General features: G+C 35.4%; 1 protein-coding gene across 1 annotated transcript in view; it reads right to left on the bottom strand.

The window, feature by feature from the left end:
- The window catches only part of LOC149783779 (enteropeptidase-like), a 109,211-nt gene that overhangs the window by 8,398 nt on the left and 80,829 nt on the right, over positions 1 to 19,984 (bottom strand). The window contains exons 17-19 of the mRNA XM_089932004.1: positions 19,400 to 19,571; positions 15,857 to 16,149; positions 10,475 to 10,620 (exon numbers count right to left, since the gene is read on the bottom strand). Of these exons, the coding sequence (XP_089788130.1) occupies positions 10,475 to 10,620; positions 15,857 to 16,149; positions 19,400 to 19,571 (611 nt within the window). The remainder of the gene's footprint in view (positions 1 to 10,474; positions 10,621 to 15,856; positions 16,150 to 19,399; positions 19,572 to 19,984) is intronic.

Genomic DNA, 19,984 nt, shown 5'->3' with positions numbered 1-19,984 from the left:
AGAGTAGATACCATTGACTCTCAACTTAAGTTTAGCAGACATGTATCTACCGGTAAGATCTGTGAAAATCAGCAAGGCAATTAAATATCTTGAAATGTCTCAGCCATTATTGGTCTGTTTACATTGAGCTATTCACCTACATAAACTTTATTGAGCAAACTTCAACTCAAGGCAATTAAACATCTTGAAATGTCTCAGCCATTATTGGTTTGTTAACACTGAGCTATTCACCTACATACACTTTGATGTGCAAACTTAAACTCAAAGCAATTAACCATCTTGAAACGTCTTAGCCATTATTGATCAGTTTACACTGAGGTATTCACCTATACACCCTTTATTGGGCAAACTTCAATTCAAGGTAATTAAAGAGGTGAAATGTTTCAGCCATTTTTGGTCTGTTGACACTGAGCTATTCACCTACATACACTTTATTGGGCAAACTTCAACTCAAGGCAATTAACCATCCTGAAATGTTTCAGTCATTGTTGGTCTGTTTACACTGAGCTATTCACTTACATACAATTTTTTGAGCAAACTTCATCTCAAGGCAATTAAACATCATGAAATGTCTGTTTACACTGAGCTATTCACTTACATACACTTTATTGGACAAACTTCACTAAATACAATTAGCTATCTTGAAACGTCTCAGTCATTACTGGTCTGTTTACACTGAGCTATTCACCAACATACACTTTATCGGGCAAACTTCAACTCAAGCCAATTAACCATCTTGAAATGTTTCAGCCATTATTGGTCTGTTTACACTGAGCTATTCACATACATACACTTTATTGGGTAAACTTCAACTCGTACCACTTATTTATTATATACTGGGCAACAAAATCACAGAGTCATGATTCTAGTAGCTCACATGATTCTCTTTTATGAAACATATTTTGCTATCCTCTCTCCCTCCCTCTCTCTCTTCAAAAGGAAACACCTAATTGATTGAAACCACACCATTATTCTTTTAAAAGCAATGTGTACAAAAACTTTCTTGACAGTGTGACAACATCAGGCAATTTGTGGTCTCTGCTTTGTTTCCAATTCAAAATGTATCATTTTCTAAGTTTGGTTAAAAAAAGTAAATGCATGTGTCATCACCAGTAATAATCGAATTCAAACACCTGTGGTTACTTGTATCAAATCTAACTAGCAGCTTTTTGGTGATATCCACCCAAGTCTGTTTTTGATCACCTATCAATGAATGCAGCACCCATCTTGCACAAATCTTTCTGAGTATCAAATAATTCTTCCACATATAAAAAGCAGCTGATAAATGAAATGCTCAGGGAAATATCTTCCACCGTGTATCAAGCATCTTCATCAATTGCCTCTTTCATGGCAGCCACTTCCTACATACTAATCACATACAACAGTCTTCCACAGATACACAATCATATTCAAAATGCCACATGCCATATCTGTAGGTGTCTGGCATGCAGCTGTAGAACATTTCATGGAACATTACTTTCTCTATCAATGAGAAATTACATTTAAACACACTTTAAAAGAAGGAAAAAAAAAACAACAGAAAATGATAATATCTTCAAACTTGTTGTTGTTGTTGTTGTAGGGTTTAATGCCATTTTTCAGCACAGGATAGGCTATACATGGCGGCCAGTATAGCTGGTGGAGGAAGAACCCTGGAAAACCCTGGGAAGAACCACCGACCCACTCGAAGCTACTGGCAGGCTTTCTCATGTACCAACGTTAGGCAAGTCTGAGACTCGAACTCATGCAGACAGAGGTGAGATGGCAGTGATCTGTAACGGCGAGCACTTTAGACCACTCGGCCACTCGGAGCCCCATCTTCAAACTTGTAAAAATGGGCTTCAACAGTCAACAAGGTACGTTGTTCATAGGTAGGTGCTTCTTGTGCATTGGTAAATACTGTACATATGCATCTTGTAAGAAGATACTCTGGTTCATTAAATTTTCCTCCTCTACAGGCAAAATTTCAGATGCTCAAATCATACTTGTCAGATTGCAATAGAGTTGGTTTTACCTAAATGGTGTAGTACTCTTCATGATGAATCCCTGCATCATGTTGTCACGGAATAAGGCAAGAAAATAACTTGGTTTTGCCACAGAATGATTCAGTGTAATTGATTTCATATAGTTACTGTGCAATACATGCATCTCCTTGTAGGTTGCTCGTGGAGAGATACCAATATTTCATGATCTGCATGGGTACTTTAATTACACTAGGAACTTGCACACGTTTTCTTTCAGTACTTATAGGAAGCAGCTATTTACATTCACTGTGATCACTGATATCTTGTCAGGGTGTGTCTACATTAGACCTTGTAATTTTATTTCTATTTTAAAGGCTTCATACAGATATACTGTTTAATCTTGTATTGGAGATATTTAAAAAAATTGGGTAAATTATATGTTTGGGCATGGAATACAGTTGGTTTATGTCGCTCACTGTTGAGGTCTTTATATTGATAATGAAAATTGATAGCAGTATATATTTTAGTGGATTTTTGCAATGAGCAGTGTATTTTTATATGTTGTTTATTTTTTATGAGATTTATATATTTTATTATTAAGAATATTTATTCGATATAATACAATGGCCAGTGTGGTCTATTTCCAACTGAAACAGCTGGCAACATGGCAACATATAGCTGATATACTGGTAGTGTGGCAGTTTAGGGCTGAAAGAGTTGGCAGCATAGGGCTAGCAGTAGCATAGGGTAGGTAGTGTGGCAGCATTGAACTGGTAATATGGTTGCATAACCTGCAGTGTGGCAGCATTGAACTGGCAATATGGTTGCATAACCTGCAGTGTGGCAGCATTGAACTGGCAATATGGTAGCATAACCTGCAGTGTGGCAGCATTGAACTGGCAATATGGTTGCATAACCTGCAGTGTGGCAGCATTGAACTGGCAATATGGTTGCATAACCTGCAGTGTGGCAGCATTGAACTGGTAATATGGTTGCATAACCTGCAGTGTGGCAGCATTGAACTGGTAATATGGTAGCATAACCTGCAGTGTGGCAGCATTGAACTGTTAATATGGTGCAGCAGCATAGCTATTAATGTAGCAGTATAACCAGCAATGTGGCAGAGTAGATGTTAAATGTAGCAGCATAACTGGCAGTGTAGCAAATTAGCTGGTAGGGTGGCTGTGTATACCATGGCAGTTTAAATTCATTTACTAATGCGAATTCTGAACTGTGCAAAAAGACATTGGATCATGAATTCCAGTCTTAAGGTTGTACAGTTATATGAACCGTGTTCATTTTTATAATATCATATGGCAATATGAACTGTACTCATTTATTTTCCTGACATATTCAAAGTATGGTGGTTTCATTTGATAAACAGTTTCTTTTTCAACACATTCATGAGAGTCTAGTTACGTCTACTTAAAAAGTGTTATAGTGAGTAAGGCAAATCATTATTAGGGTTTACCTGTTTATTTGCGGGGGGGGGTATGTGTGTGTGTGTGTGTATATATATATATATCTTTCCTCATTTCATTGTTACTTTATATTCATTGTGATAGCTTTGAAACTTGTATATTTCAATATATCAATTGTTTTCATTTGCACACATTGTGTTTGTTCTTTTCTTCACTTGATCCAAAATAGATTTGGTTTCTATCCTGTTACACATGTTACATTATGTATTAGAAAACCAACTAAATGTAGACTAGTGATTTAGTATTGAATGAAGGTTGTGTTACTCATGATGCATTCATTAATCTATCTACATGAATCAGGATGCTTACATAAATCTATCTACATGAATCAGGATGCTTACATAAATCTATCTACATGAATCAGGATGCTTACATAAATCTATCTACATGAATCAGGATGCTTACATAAATCTATCTAGTACATGAATCAGGATGCTTACATAAATCTATCTACATGAATCAGGATGCTTACATAAATCTATCTACATGAATCAGGATGCTTACATAAATCTATCTAGTACATGAATCATGATGCTTACATAAATCTATCTACATGAATCAGGATGCTTACATAAATCTATCTAGTACATGAATCAGGATGCTTACATAAATCTATCTACATGAATCATGATGCTTACATAAATCTATCTAGTACATGAATCAGGATGCTTACATAAATCTATCTACGTGAATCAGGATGCTTACATAAATCTATCTACATGAATCAGGATGCTTACATAAATCTATCTACATGAATCATGATGCTTACATAAATCTATCTACACTAATCATGATGCTTACATAAATCTATCTAGTACATGAATCAGGATGTTTACATAAATCTATCTACATGAATCAGGATGCTTACATAAATCTATCTAGTACATGAATCAGGATGCTTACATAAATCTATCTACACAAATCATGATGCTTACATAAATCTATCTAGTACATGAATCAGGATGCTTACATAAATCTATCTACATGAATCAGGATGCTTACATAAATCTATCTACACAAATCATGATGCTTACATAAATCTATCTACACAAATCATGATGCTTACATAAATCTATTTAGTACATGAATCAGGATGCTTACATAAATCTATCTACATGAATCAGGATGCTTACATAAATCTATCTACACAAATCACGATGCTTACATAAATCTATCTACACAAATCATGATGCTTACATAAATCTATCTAGTACACAAATCATGATGCTTACATAAATCTATCTAGTACACAAATCATGATGCTTACATAAATCTATCTACACAAATCAGGATGCTTATATAAATCTATCTACACAAATCAGGATGCTTACATAAATCTATCTACATGAATCAGGATGCTTACATAAATCTATCTACACAAATCATGATGCTTACATAAATCTATCTACACAAATCATGATGCTTACATAAATCTATTTAGTACATGAATCAGGATGCTTACATAAATCTATCTACATGAATCAGGATGCTTACATAAATCTATCTACACAAATCACGATGCTTACATAAATCTATCTACACAAATCATGATGCTTACATAAATCTATCTAGTACACAAATCATGATGCTTACATAAATCTATCTACACAAATCAGGATGCTTACATAAATCTATCTACACAAATCAGGATGCTTACATAAATCTATCTACATGAATCAGGATGCTTACATAAATCTATCTACACAAATCATGATGCTTACATAAATCTATCTAGTACATGAATCAGGATGCTTACATAAATCTATCTACATGAATCAGGATGCATACATAAATCTATCTACACAAATCATGATGCTTACATAAGTCTATCTACATGAAGCAGGATGCTTACATACATTTAAGTACACGAATCAGGATATTGTGACTGGGTAACTGATCTTAATGCAAACCTAACTGAACTGTTGTAACCAGACAGGTGGACATGCATTACAATCTGGCAAAAACACCCAATAAACTAACTTTAACCTGTGGTTCAACACAATTTTATTTGGCTTCTACCAAGTAACTTATTACTTTTAATGTAAAATATTAAACTTAAAATTCCTATAAAAGCCTGCCTACAAAATATACAATATATAATGCTTACAATACATAATGCATTATATGATAGCAGATCTGTTCATGCAATATATGATGACAATGCATTACATAATAATATATTATGGCTGATATGTTAATGCATTGCATAATGGATGATCTCTTGATGAATTATAATGTCTATGTTAATACATTGTATTATGGCTGATATGTTAATGCATTATATTATGGCTAATATGTTAATGATTTATATACCTTATCTGTTAATACATTATATTATGGGTGATATGTTAATGATTTATATACCTTATCTGTTAATACATTATATTATGGCTGATATGTTAATGCATTGTATTATGGCTGATATGTTAATGCATTATATTATGGCTGATACGTTAATGCATTATATAGCTTATCTATTAATGCATTATATTATAGCTTATCTGTTAATGCATTATATTATGGCTGATATGTTAATACATTATATTATGGCTGATATGTTAATGCATTATATTATAACTTCTCTGTTAATACATTATATTATGGCTGATATGTTAATGCATTATATTATGGCTGATATGTTAATGCATTATATAGCTTATCTATTAATGCATTATATTATAGCTTATCTGTTAATGCATTATATTATGGCTAATCAGTTAAGGCATCATATTATGGCTGATCTGATAATGCATTTTACTATAGCTTATCTGTTAATGCATTATATTATAACTGCTCTGTTAATGCATTATATTAAAGCTTATCTGTTAATGCATTATATTATAGCTGATCTCTTAATACATTATAATGATAGCAGACCTGTTAATACATAGCCTGTATTTTTAACATTGGATACATTTTAGCAATTCAGAAGCCTCAAAGTGAAATTGTGAAAATAAATATGCTAAAAATGTATTATTATTCATTTACCGTATTTCATGTTATTTTTCGTACACGAAAAAAATAATTATTAATTTCAATGTACAAAAAATTATATATATGTAAAATAAATAATTATCATTTTGTGGTAATTACCGTGTACGAAAAATAAAGGGATCATACCTGACAAGGCCTGAGGAACACACAACACCCTAAGGTTTAAAACTAATGTACAAAATAGGTCTCATTCTGCTCAACTCAAGAAAAATCTGTTGTTATTATGAGAGAGAGAGACAGAGAGAGAGAGAGAGAGAGAGAAATAAGAAAACAATCTTTACTGTTCAGTTACCTGTCAGTCGAGTTATTCTTTATGTAAACAATACAAGGGCACTACTATATTCCATTGGCAATTAAAACCTGAATAAATAAATCGTTTTGGTTGTAATTATGAGATCCATTGTCACTGTGCCACATGGCTATGCAGAGGTTAATATACATGCTAATTAAATACACTTGACCTTTAGCTTGGTCTTTTCCAGTAAATGCTGGATTGAAGACCAGATTCACCTCTACAGATCAATTTAAGGAGGCTCTATGTAGGTAAATGAGGCTGCCCATGGGGTATTGAAAATGTGTATGACAAGTCTATTAGTTCAAAAAAAATATTAATTTACTGATACTTGTTCTGAAGCCAGTTGAAAAAAAAAGGCAAATGATTTTAAGAGAGAGAGAGAGAGAGAGAGAGAAAGAACAACAAAGCAACATGTATATAAAAATATTTTTATATTATAAACATAGTATGTTATTAGAAGAAACTTAATAATGAAGATATGCCCAAGCATGAACGGACCAAAATCTTTGAAGATATTAACTCATCATCATCAGTCTCATGACCTAGTGTGGTCGTTGAGGCACTGTGCTGCTGAACATCTGACCAGTTCCCTCCACTTTTCTCGATCATGTGCCAATGCCTGTGTCTCCGCAAAACTTTTCCTGGTCCATTCTGTGATGTTGTCAGTCCACTTTTTTCTCTGTCTACCTCTCCTTCTGCCACCCTGGACGCTGCCCTGCAGGACTGTTGTGGATAGACTATTGGCTCTAGTGACATGGCCATACCATTTCAGCTTTCTCTTTTTGACGGTGGTGAGGAGGTCCTCATATTGGCCTACTTTACGCCTGATGGCGTTATGCACTTCTTCATTTGTGATGTGATCCATGTAAGAGATGCCAAGGATGGTTCTGTAGCATCTCATTTCAAGTGACTGGATTCTTCGTTGTAATTCTGCTGTCAGGGTCCATGCCTCACATGAGTACAAAAAGACTGAGATGAGTAGAGCTCGCAATAGTCTGATTTTAGTTTTCAGACAGATATTCTTGTCTCTCCAGATGGGTCTTAGCTTTGATATAGCTGCCATTGTTTGTGCTGCTCTTGACAAAATTTCTGCTCTTGATCCCTCTTCAGTGATTATGGAACCAAGATATTTGAACTGGCTCACTGTTTCTAGTTCATGTCCTCTGACTTTAATCTTGGCTGAGATTTGTTTGCCACTATTTGTCATCAGTTTTGTCTTCTCAGCGCTTATCTCCATGTCAAATCTGGAAGATGTTTCATCCAGGTTCTTCACTAAGCTGGCAAGCTCGTCTTCACTGCCTGCCAGCCCATCAATGTCGTCTGCAAAGCGGAGGATGGTGATGTTACGCACTCCAATTCTGACTGTCCCACAGTGGTTTTCCAGGGCTTCACTCATGATGCGCTCTAAGTAGATGTTGAAAAGCGTGGGTGACAGGAGACAGCCTTGATGCACTCCCACTGTTGTCTGGTACCAGTCCCCCACAGCACCTTGGGCAATTACTGCACTGGTAGCCTTGGCGTACAGCTGCTTGATGGTATTGGTTAACTTTTGACCCATGTTATACTTCTTCATTGTGGCCCACAATGCCTCATGCCACACTCTGTCAAAGGCCTTTTTGAAATCTATGAACACATGATAGATGTCTTGTTGGTGTTGCGAGTACTTTTCGCACAGAACCCTGAGATTGAATATTTGTTGTGTTGTGCTTCTTCCACTCCGGAACCCGGCCTGTTCTTCAGCGATTATTTCTTCTGCTTGTGGTTTCAGTCTGTTCAAGATGATCTTCAGCATTACCTTACTAGCATGGCGGATCAAACTGATAGTTCTGTAATTTTGGCACAGCTGGAGATTGCCTTTTTTGGGAAGTGTTATAATCAGTGACTGGGTCCATTGTGTTGGCCATACACCTGTCTGCCAGATCTTGTTGCAGATTTTTGTTAGTAGCTCTTTCACTGATTCTCCCCCATTCTTGATAAGTTCAGCTGGGATGTTGTCTACTCCAGCTGCCTTCCCATTCTTCAGTGTTTTTTTTCTTCATGACTCCACCTCTTCTTTGAGAATGGGGAAGTCATCATCATTTGAGGAGTCTGGAACTTCAAGCACCTCTGGGTCTCCTGTGGACTGATTGTTGTACAGTTCTTTGCAATACTCAGTCCATCTTTCTGCAATGTCACTCACTTCTGTGAGGCATTTTCCATTTTTGTCTTGAATGGTACTGACTCTTGGTTGTTTCTGTCTGGTGAGGTCTTTCACAATTTGGAATGCCTTTTTGCTGTTATTCTTTATCAGACTGTTCTCCATTTCTGTGCACTTTTGTCCAATCCAGCGCTATTAACTAGATATTATATATATATAAGATATTATCTACCTGTATATATAACTCGAAGTCACGGAGTCAATGACTTTTGCATTTATGATTAAAAGTAACTGGGTTTTTATAGTTTTTTACTGCATTACTATATTGAGCCAATAAGATTAATTGCCAAATGGTCTGTGGTCTTCGCCTCTTCCTGTACTGAGATATTATTATTTTTACTGGACAATAAACTCAAATGGTTTCTGAACTCATTTTCAAATGCGTGCTTTGCTTTGTTACACCGACCGACGTAATCAAGACCGCTCATTAATGATGCTGTCCAGCTGTTGATGAATAGCAGTATATATTGTAATGATAACAACAGAACAAATACATCAATCATTATATTTTCTTGCTGATACAAAAGACGAAGAAGGTCAATAAAATGAATGTGAATAGATTCTCAGTTAACAAAACAGTTGCCCTTTTTGAGTAAGCTGAGCAACGGGCTTTCTACACACTTATAATTGGTGAATTCTTTGGAAATCTTTCTGTACATTTGAAACTTCAACATAGAAGGGGCATTTTTGGGATTTCTTGGAATTGAAAGGACTTTTAGGAAGCAAGAATTCATTCACCATGCTCTAAGTTAATTTAATTCTTTCACTTTTGTATTTTGAGAAATAAATTATTTTCAATTATGCAAAACTTGTTTGTTTTGCTATTTCTTGTTGCATAGATTAAGACACTGGAGTCGTAACATAGTATTGATGGCGAAAGTAAAAGATCAATGAGCAAAATTAACATACATGTATTACTTACCCCGCCTGGATTCATGTTTGGTGACACACTCCTTCTTCAAAATATCTCAACCAGTTGAAAATGAATTGACGACTTGTGCCTCAGTTAAGAACATGCCCAAAGTTAGTCATTACTCATAACTTGCTTAGCAAAACAATACCCTGGTCATTTGATGTACCTAAATCGAACTTTGGTATATTTTTGAATCCGTTTGAAATGGGAACCTGGTTTCAGTTTTAACAAAATGAAATAAAAATAATGGATAAATAAAAAATAAAAATGCAGCTAAAACAATGATTTTATCTCTTATTCTAGGCTGTAAAATTTAAAGGGCCATACTTTTTTTTATCACAATGGCAAAAGTAAATCTTCACAGAAGATCGTTTTATGTGCGAGAAACAATAGGATGACTGAAAAAATATTAAATGTTGTGTACGAAAAAATATGATAGAATTAATTAATTATTATTTTTATGGCTTGATGGTGTACGAAAAATTAAAGGGTGTGAAAAATAACATGAAATACGGTATGTACAATTACTAAAATATGACATTTTAAATTTGAAAATTATGTTGTACAAAAGAGTAAGTGTTAAATTTGTTGAAAATTGGTTAATGAGACAGGTGACTTGGGGAAACTTACATGACAAACTGAAGACCCAAAGTTCTGGTTATCCACACAAACAGTGATATTTTGAGGAGTTTCTCCAACCTGGTTGTAGATCTGATCACATTCATCTTTCTTGTACAGGTAAACACGATCTACTTGGAGGTCCCCTAACCATGTTTCTGTTGGAAGGAAAATCAACAAAATTTATTAGAATATAGAAAAGAAAACAACGTCTCAATTTGCAATGTCATCTACAATGCTGTCGCTGCATTCCTTGTAACATAGGACTGAACAACCCCTCTGACCTTGACCTGACCCTTTTAGCCGTAAGTACCTTTACTAATTGGTGAAAAATCTAATAGTAATATATTTATGTAAATAGCAGATGCTGCATATGGAGGTCTTCGCAATGAACTTTAAAAATGAAACAGCCTCAGACAGGTCCGAACAAGTTACTCTAAAAAGAAATTAGACAACTGAGCCTGTCACCTTAATCTAGAATGCCTGGATCATCATTCCCAAGAATGCAACCTTTAAATGTTTCATGCATATCTAGCCACAGATACATATTGTAAAGTTTCACAGAAATGTAATAAAAAAATCACTTTGAACTTGATCATTGACCTTTGATTGTGATGCCAATAGTGAATATTCATATACATACATGCCAACCCCCCAAGAGGTATAAGCATAAATATTGCTATTGTAATTTTCAAAAAAGCATAACTTGGGCTTTAAAAAAGTTTATATATTAAATGCAAGAATTACAGCATCTATGAAAAAAGATACACTTTTACTATTAGAAGATTCTGCAGCTGCTCAAAATTCTTGTCACAATGGGCAAAATACATACGGAATAGAACCAGAATACAAACACAAAATATATTGAAAATTTATTTATATTCAGTACTCGCTTCAGCTAGTCTACATGACTTTGTGTAACTTTTGCTGAATGATCATGAGCTGGAAATATGCAATGATCATGATCATGTGCTCAGAGTGCTGTATTACATGACTCTCCTGTTCTTTTAAAATTTGTAAAGTGGTGTTGATTTGACCTTTTCTCTGAGCTGACATGTTTTGAAGTTTGAAAAAAATCCATCTGATCTAATATTTCCCATAATACAACATCAACAACTCACTGTAAACCTTTTCAGCTAACATCTGGCACCATTTTCTATAAAAGTATAGACTGGCTCACTAATTACCTAGCTTATCAATATAATGAATCTGTTAGGCAAAGTTCACATTTGAAGAAACCTGTCTAATTTCTTGGAAATGGGTCAGATACAGTTCCTATAAATAGCAATTAAGCAAAGTACTCATTTAATTCTCAAATTTATGAGTCGAATTAAAACGATGACAATAAAAATGACAACAAGAGCTTTTGATTGCTATATTTTTTATTTATTTTATTGTTTAATGTCCGAAAAAGTTTAATTTATATACAGTCTAGCATAAAGCGTAATTTGGTAAAAAAAAGAGGATAATGATTACACTAAAAGTATAATGGTTGGCACATATGCATATCACATCATTAGAAATATCTGCACTTTGAAGTTAATACATCAAAGAAAATAATGGAAAGTACTGTGAAATCCAAAACATTCATTTTTGACTTTTCAATTGAAAATGGAAACTGCTCCCAATGACCTTGACCTTCCTCAGGGATGAATGTCATGAGTTATTCCTTTCCCCTGCCATTTAAAATAAACTTGAAAGAGAAATTCCATTGTGCATTTTATTTATGACATGTAGCATGCTTTTATATAATCTCTACACCTGAAATGAAGATATCTTGTTTTTATACAAAATAAATCGCTTGAAAGTGCCAAATTATCACTGTCAGAGACTGCAAGTGACGTCACAGAGTCTATTTGTGTTGTGCAATAACTGCATTTATTATATGCTAATGTTTTTCTTTGTTAACTTTGCATTGTCAGAATCATGCAGTATTTTACAATATTGAACTTGTGTGCACAATCCATATTGCACTCATAAAGGAACTTCTTTCTATTGCAAACAAACAATGGACACAGATGCCAGCACTTTTGATTTGTAAACAAATCGTGTAGGCTCACATAGTAGGCCCTTTACATTTTGTTGATTAAATTTGTTTCTGAATGAACCAATGTGGACTGCCACATACCAGCTGCTTTGCTACATTCCACGTTAACTTTTCTGATTCAATGTTTTGGATTTAGTTGGGTGATAGATGCCAAATTTTATAAAATTACTGGGCACCTACAAACAACACGCAAGTGACAAGGCATAAATTGTCTCCTTTAGCTGGTAATAAGAATGACAAAAAATATACTTACAGTTTTACATCCTGAATTTCCTCAAATGTACTTTCTTAGTTTCCCAAATCCGAATTACATTAGCCACGTCTTAGGTTCTCAATCTTGATTGCACATTTCGAAATTGTGCTGTAATTTCAACTACATTTCAAGATCAATCACATTCTCCTTACTGCACTCAAAATGAAAAGAAAGTGATACTCCATGTCGTCTCTTTGATTATTGCAACTGAAACAGTTCATATTTTCCCTACATTATGATTTCAAACATTCAATGGCAGAACATAAACATGCTTGCAGATGTCAACACACTGCTCCATCGCTGCTGAAATCTGTTGTACTTCATGTAGAATTGGCACATAAATCCAGTCCATAATCACAAAATTTTGTAGAAATGACAAAAATACCAAAATCTATTCATTCCAGATCAAATGGAAAAGTTGTTGCATTGCGCATTCATTCACAATATGACTCCAAATTTCAATTTTAAGTAGACCAAAATGCCATTTTCTTTCAAAAGTTATGTCTAGCACATGATTAAATTCAAATTTATCTGGACGGAGTTATGTGCACATTAATAATGTTGTTGTGTAATGATGAATCTGCGCTTGTGTATTTAGTTTTGGAATACGGCATACATTCAGTTACTTTGTTTTGTGTAGTGTATTTTTGTTTACATAATTAAGCTTTAGCTAGAATAAGAAAATGAGCATATAATAAAAAGGTTAATGCATTTGTGTCGGAAAATATGAACTTGTTTTGTCCCAAGGTCATGCAGTATTTCTGTCCAAGAAAGTTGTTTGCATTTTCCCATACAAATGCAGTAACCTATAAGTATTACATAGTTGGATCTCATGATTACTGTACTCCCTACCACTCCTGTGGCCTAAGGGTTAGAGCATCTGCCTTGGATGTAGGATGTCACGGGTTGAACCCCAGCCGAGTCATACCAAAGACTTATAAAAATCGTACTAGCATTTGCCTTGCCTGGCACTCGGCATTAAGAGGTTAATGTTAGGACTGGTTGACCTGGTGTCAGGATAATGTGACTGGGTGGGACATTATGTTATATGCCTGCAGAATGATGCCCCAGTGCTTGACATCACCATAAACTGCCACACTGCAGACATCGTAGCGATATGACTAAAATTGTCACTTTTATGGGATCATGTGTACCAACCCTCCTTGGGACCATAAATACTTTAGTTTCAAAATCCCCTTTTGTCTGGCATTTTGGCAGGGATGGAAGTCTTAAATGGTTGAGGAATTATGCCTGGAACCTAACGTTTGGATAATGGATGGATGAATGAAAGCATGAAATAACTTAAAAATTCAGAATAGCAAATGACACACTTGACCAATAGTCTAATGTGTACTGAATTTCATAAAGATATCTTAAACAATTGTCAGGCTTTGTCTTGGAAATGAAAGTGTGGATAATACATGGTTTAATGCACAGACAAACACACAAGAAATTAAATACGTTAAGATTGAAATATTGCAAATAACAAAATCACACATCTGGACCACTAGTCTAATATTCATTAAAAAAAATTGGGGAACAGTTTTAGAGTTATGTTCCAAAAGTGGAAATGATGGACTGATTGATCAGCAGACAAACGGGAAATAGTTACAAATGCTGGAACAATGGACTTGGTTTTGGTTGGGTGCTTTGCATCACATAAACACAAGTAGGTTATTTAGTGCTGAGGCAATTGGATTGAAGTGTCTTGGAAAAGATGCATCATGGTTGCTGAACCAGGCTGGACTGTTGATAGGATTTTAACCTGCACTCCTTTAGTCATAAATGCAGTATGCTAAACAATGATCCACCTTGACTCCTGAACTTGATAATGGAAGGATGGAGGAACAGACAAACATAAACAATAAAAGTGTTAGAATTGAAAAATTGTAAATAGCAAAAAGGCACATCAGGACCACTAGTCTAATATGCAAACCAAATCTTGGGGAATAGTGACAGAGGTATGCTACAGAAATAAAAACATTAATGATGGATTAAAGACTAAGCAGGCAAACATATGAAAGTGTTATAAAGTACTGGAACTGACGAATTGCTTTTGGTAACGTGTTTCTACAGCATATAAAATCAAGTTGTCTATTTAGTGTTGAGGTAATTGGAGTAATGTCCCTTGCACAAGGACATGCCATGGTAGCTGACCCAGGTTGATCTGATGTCAGGATTAAAACACTCGCCTTTTGGTCATGAGACCCACATGCTAAACACCGAGCTCCTGTGACTCCTGAACTGAGGAACTGTCAAAATGCTTCTGGAGATTTGTCCTGGGGTTCAAAGTGCAGATAAAGAATGGATGGATGGACAGAAAAATGGAGAGAAACATTAAAGTACGGAAACTGAGGAATTGAAAATGCCAAAAACAGATTAAATACATGTGCCTAGGTTTGCCTGGATACGTTAATACATATACTAAGGTTTGCTTGGATATGTTAATACATGTACCAAGGTTTGCCTGGATATGTTAATACATGTACCAAGGTTTGCTTGGATATGTTAATACATGTACCAAGGTTTGCCTGGATATGCTAATACATGTACCAAGGTTTGCCTGGATATGTTAATACATGTACCAAGGTTTGCCTGGATATGTTAATACATATACCACGGTTTGCTTGGATACATTAGGAATTTTATATGTATGCTCAGAAATAAATATAGTTATGGACAGACAGCCAAACTAATTCAATATAGATGGAATTATGTACATCTATATTGTGTGTTGAACTTTGGTCCATGACCATCAATTTTGTTTTTAGATAAAGCTATAAATAGGTGTTTACTAGTTTTAAACTGAACCTTAAGACAATGAAATATCCACATCTTATTGGCTCCAATGCTAGGTCAGAAAGCATGAACATACTGTCACCTGACACTATATGCATGGTTATGATATTGCCCATTTAAAGACAGGTGGTTTCCTATGTGTTGTTAGACTTTCCTAAAGTCCAAGACCAGTGAACCATGAATAGCTTTTCAAACCACTTCTGCCAGAATTTATGTAAGTAATGTGAAATGAATAAAATTCAAATTTTAAAGATTTGTCATTATAAAAAATAGCTACATTATTAAAGTGCATTACCTCTGTTGACATAATGATGATATTTTCCCCATCCACTGACATAACATTCTGCATTATATCCTGCATTTAGCATTTCTTCAACAGTTCTTCTGGATGCAATGCAAATAGGTCGCACATAGTCGTTAAAGACGATCGGTTGACTGAAGTAGAGCAGACTGATGTCATTGGCCTCTTTATTGAAGTGTGGATGAATGTGTGTCCGTGATGATATGTACAAATGTCCTTGATTGCCCTGTGACCTGGATGATCCAACGTCTACAGCACCAACTCGGACAGAGTATGACTTGAAATTTCTAAGAAAAAAAGAAACTGAATAAAAATATTTGTAATACCAACGGGATACAGTTTCTTTTCCAATATAAACTTGGATATAAATTGCTGAAACCCAGTTTAAGATTATCACAAATTGTTGCTTACTAATCAATCATGCAGCTGATGAATTTTCACCAGATTTATTAGGAAATGGACCACAATGCCAATATTTCACGTCACATGGATGAATTCCTTGCTTATCTGGGTACAAGTTCTGTGCATAAAGTAATATTGCTCCTAACATACAGATAAATACAGCAAATGATTGACTACAAATAAATTTCAAAAACTGTAAAACAGAATCTTAATTTTGTCATTGCTGCTACCGTTAATGTTGTCATTGCTGCTTCCATTAATATTGTCATTGCTGCTACTGTTAATGTTGTCATTGCTGCTACTGTTAATGTTGTCATTGCTGCTACCGTTAATGTTGTCATTGCTGCTACCGTTAATGTTGTCATTGCTGCTACCATTAATGTTGTCATTGCTGCTACCGTTAATGTTGTCATTGCTGTTCCGTTAATGTTGTCATTGCTGCTACTGTTAATGTTGTCATTGCTGCTATGGTTAATGTTGTCATTGCTGCTACTGTTAATGTTGTCATTGCTGCTACCGTTAATGTTGTCATTGCTGCTACCGTTAATGTTGTTATTGCTGCTACTGTTAATGTTGTCATTGCTGCTATGGTTAATGTTGTCATTGCTGCTACTGTTAATGTTGTCATTGCTGCTATGGTTAATGTTGTCATTGCTGCTACTGTTAATGTTGTCATTACTGCTACTGTTAATGTTGTCATTGCTGCAACTGTTAATGTTGTCATTGCTGCTACTGTTAATGTTGTCATTGCTGCTATGGTTAATGTTGTCATTGCTGCTATGGTTAATGTTGTCATTGCTGCTACTGTTAATGTTGCTGCTACCAGAAAAGTGAAAACTGTTTCAGTTCACTGGCAAGATGAAAATGTTTTGCAGGTCTACTTACATTTTGAGGTAAGCAGTTGCGATGACTCAGAATACATAATGTAACCACCATAGGCAAGATAAAAATGCAAATGTGTAAGCCTATTTAAATTGTGCAGTGTGGGGCTGTGCAGCTGTGAAAACCAAACTGGGATGCATAATGGAACCACCAAAGACAAGACAATAATGCAATTGATATATACTTATTTATGCTGTGAGCAGCTGTGATGTGCATTGAGCAGGTGTGATGACCCAGTTGGGATGTATAATGGAGCTACATATTTGGATAAGACAAGCAGGTGTGATGACCCAGTTGGAATGTATAATGGAGCTACATGGATAAGACAAGCAGGTGTGATGACCCAGTTTGAATGTATAATGGAGCTACATTGATAATACAAGCAGGTGTGATGACCCAGTTGGGATGTATAATGGAGCTCCATGGATAAGACAAGCAGGTGTGATGACCCAGTTGGAATGTATAATGGTGCTACATGGATAAGACAAGCAGGTGTGATGACCCAGTTGGTATGTATATAGAGCTACATGGATAAGACAAGCAGGTGTGATGACCCAGTTGGGATGTATAATGGAGCTACATGGATAAGACAAGCAGGTGTGATGACCCATTTGGGATGTATAATGGTGTGAAGTGATGTGATTTTGATTTTTAACGTAGCTTTAAAAAAATTCAGTCATATCACTACGATGTCTGCAATGTGCCAGTTTATAGTGAAGGGGGTGCATAATGGAGCTTCATGGACACGACAAGCAGGTATGATGACCCAGCTGGGATGTGTAATGGAGCTACATGGATAGGACAAACAGGTGTGATGACCCCGTTGGGATGAATAATGGTGCTTCATGGATACAACAAGCAGGTGTGATAACCCAGTTGGGATGTATAATGGAGCTACATGGATACGACAAGCAGGTGTGATGACCCAGTTGGGATGAATAATGGTGCTACATGGATACGACAAGCAGGTGTGATAATCCAGTTGGGATGTATAATGGAGCTACATGGATACGACAAGCAAAAGCAAAGGTAGGTTTAACTGCATTTTGCATTGAGTAGAATGTGATGACCCTGACAGAAAGAATGACAGAACCACAACTGCATGCATATGACAGAACAAAAAGGTGAGCTTTGGACAGATCAGGAGGTATGCAAAATATGGTCAGTAGTTTGACTTCAAATGAAAATGATTTTCATCAACTTGACTTTCAGCAATTCTATATTAAAATATCTATATCATCTAATGGCATCAGTAACTTTCACAGTAAGTTGTTACTCTTATAAGGTTTTATATAGCGTAAAATTTTGCATTTTAACCATTCTTAGTAGATTACTGTCTTGATAATATTTGTGTCAGTTCTCAATACTGTTCTTCTCATCTCTTAAGATATGATATATTGTTATTGTATTTGTTTCCTGTGGAGTCAGACTAAATTTGCTCAGGACACAAATGTCCTTTCAGTGTCTGTACTAGAATGTGGCATTGTTAATATGACTTAACAGTGTCCACCAAGTTTCCTGCCTGTGGGTAGATTATGGCTGCTGACTGCATGCCAGAACTTCCCAAGAGTAGTTCTCTCTGGTCATATTTTGAAGGTTCTTCCATAAATGTACATTGCGACAATAGTAGAATACAAAATCAAGTCCATTTAAACTTCATTCCAAACAATGAAATTCTTGTTTTCATCCAGTGTTGCATTTTGCATGACATTTTGGTTAAGATTGTGGCATTTTAGCATTGGGAGATGCTTGCTTAGATATTAACAAACTATAAACTCTGATGCCAAACTGACATGTTTTGTGCCATTTTTGCTGTTGAAATGTCACGCACAATGGGGTAGGCCCAATCACAAGAAGTCTTTATCAGAAATATACCACACTTGAAACAAGATGCAAGGAAAACATAAAAAGAAGAATATAAACATTTGACAAGACCAAAATGCACTGAAACCACCACAGGCAACAAAAAAATGCAATGTAACACAGGCATATTTACTCTGTGCAGTAAGCAACTGTGATAACCCACTTAGGACACATAATGGACCAACCACAGTCAAAACAATATATATATATACATGTACTCTCTGCAGTGAGAAGCTGTGATGACCTGATTAGGATGTACATGTATAATGGAACAAGATAACTATAATGTAGGTTACTTACTCTGTGCAGTGAACAGCTGTGATGACCCAGTTTGGATGTATAATGGATACATCAAGTGGCAAGGTGAAAATGAAATGTAGATCTACTTACTCTATGCAATGAGCAGCTGTGAGGACCCAGTTAGGATGTATAATGGAACCACCACAAGTAAAATATCCCCTTTCATAGAGTGCTATTTGCCATGGTAACTGCCCAAGTACTGCATCACGACCATGAAGGATTTTTGGCAATCTGCTATCATCAAAGATGGTGGTACCACATTCTATGGAAAGAAGTGTCAGGCAAGAGAAATTTATATCAATTACAATAGTTATTTGTCTCTCATATTTTCATGTTAAGCAAAACTAACCTCATACATCATGATCTTGCATATTACAACAGTAAACATCAATCACTAAGTGAGATGTCATGAACATTTTATGAAATATATGAACTGACTTGTATTTTGAGTATTTATAAGTCTTGAGCATTCTTGTGTGCATACAAAGATGTATCTTGTGTTGAGCATTCTTGTGTGCATACTAAGATGTATCTTGTGTTGAGCATTCTTGTGTGCATGCTATTAGATGTATTTAGTGTTGAGCATGCTTGTGTGCATACAAAGATGTATTTAGCATTGAGCATTCTTGTGTGCATACTAAGATGTATTTAGTGTTGAGCATTCTTGTGTGCATA

This window comes from Sinohyriopsis cumingii, chromosome 14 (genome assembly GCF_028554795.1).
Source record: "Sinohyriopsis cumingii isolate HCF-2022 chromosome 14, ASM2855479v2, whole genome shotgun sequence".
In the NCBI taxonomy this organism is placed as follows: domain Eukaryota; kingdom Metazoa; phylum Mollusca; class Bivalvia; order Unionida; family Unionidae; genus Sinohyriopsis; species Sinohyriopsis cumingii.
This window is presented reverse-complemented; position numbering and strand designations above follow the sequence as displayed.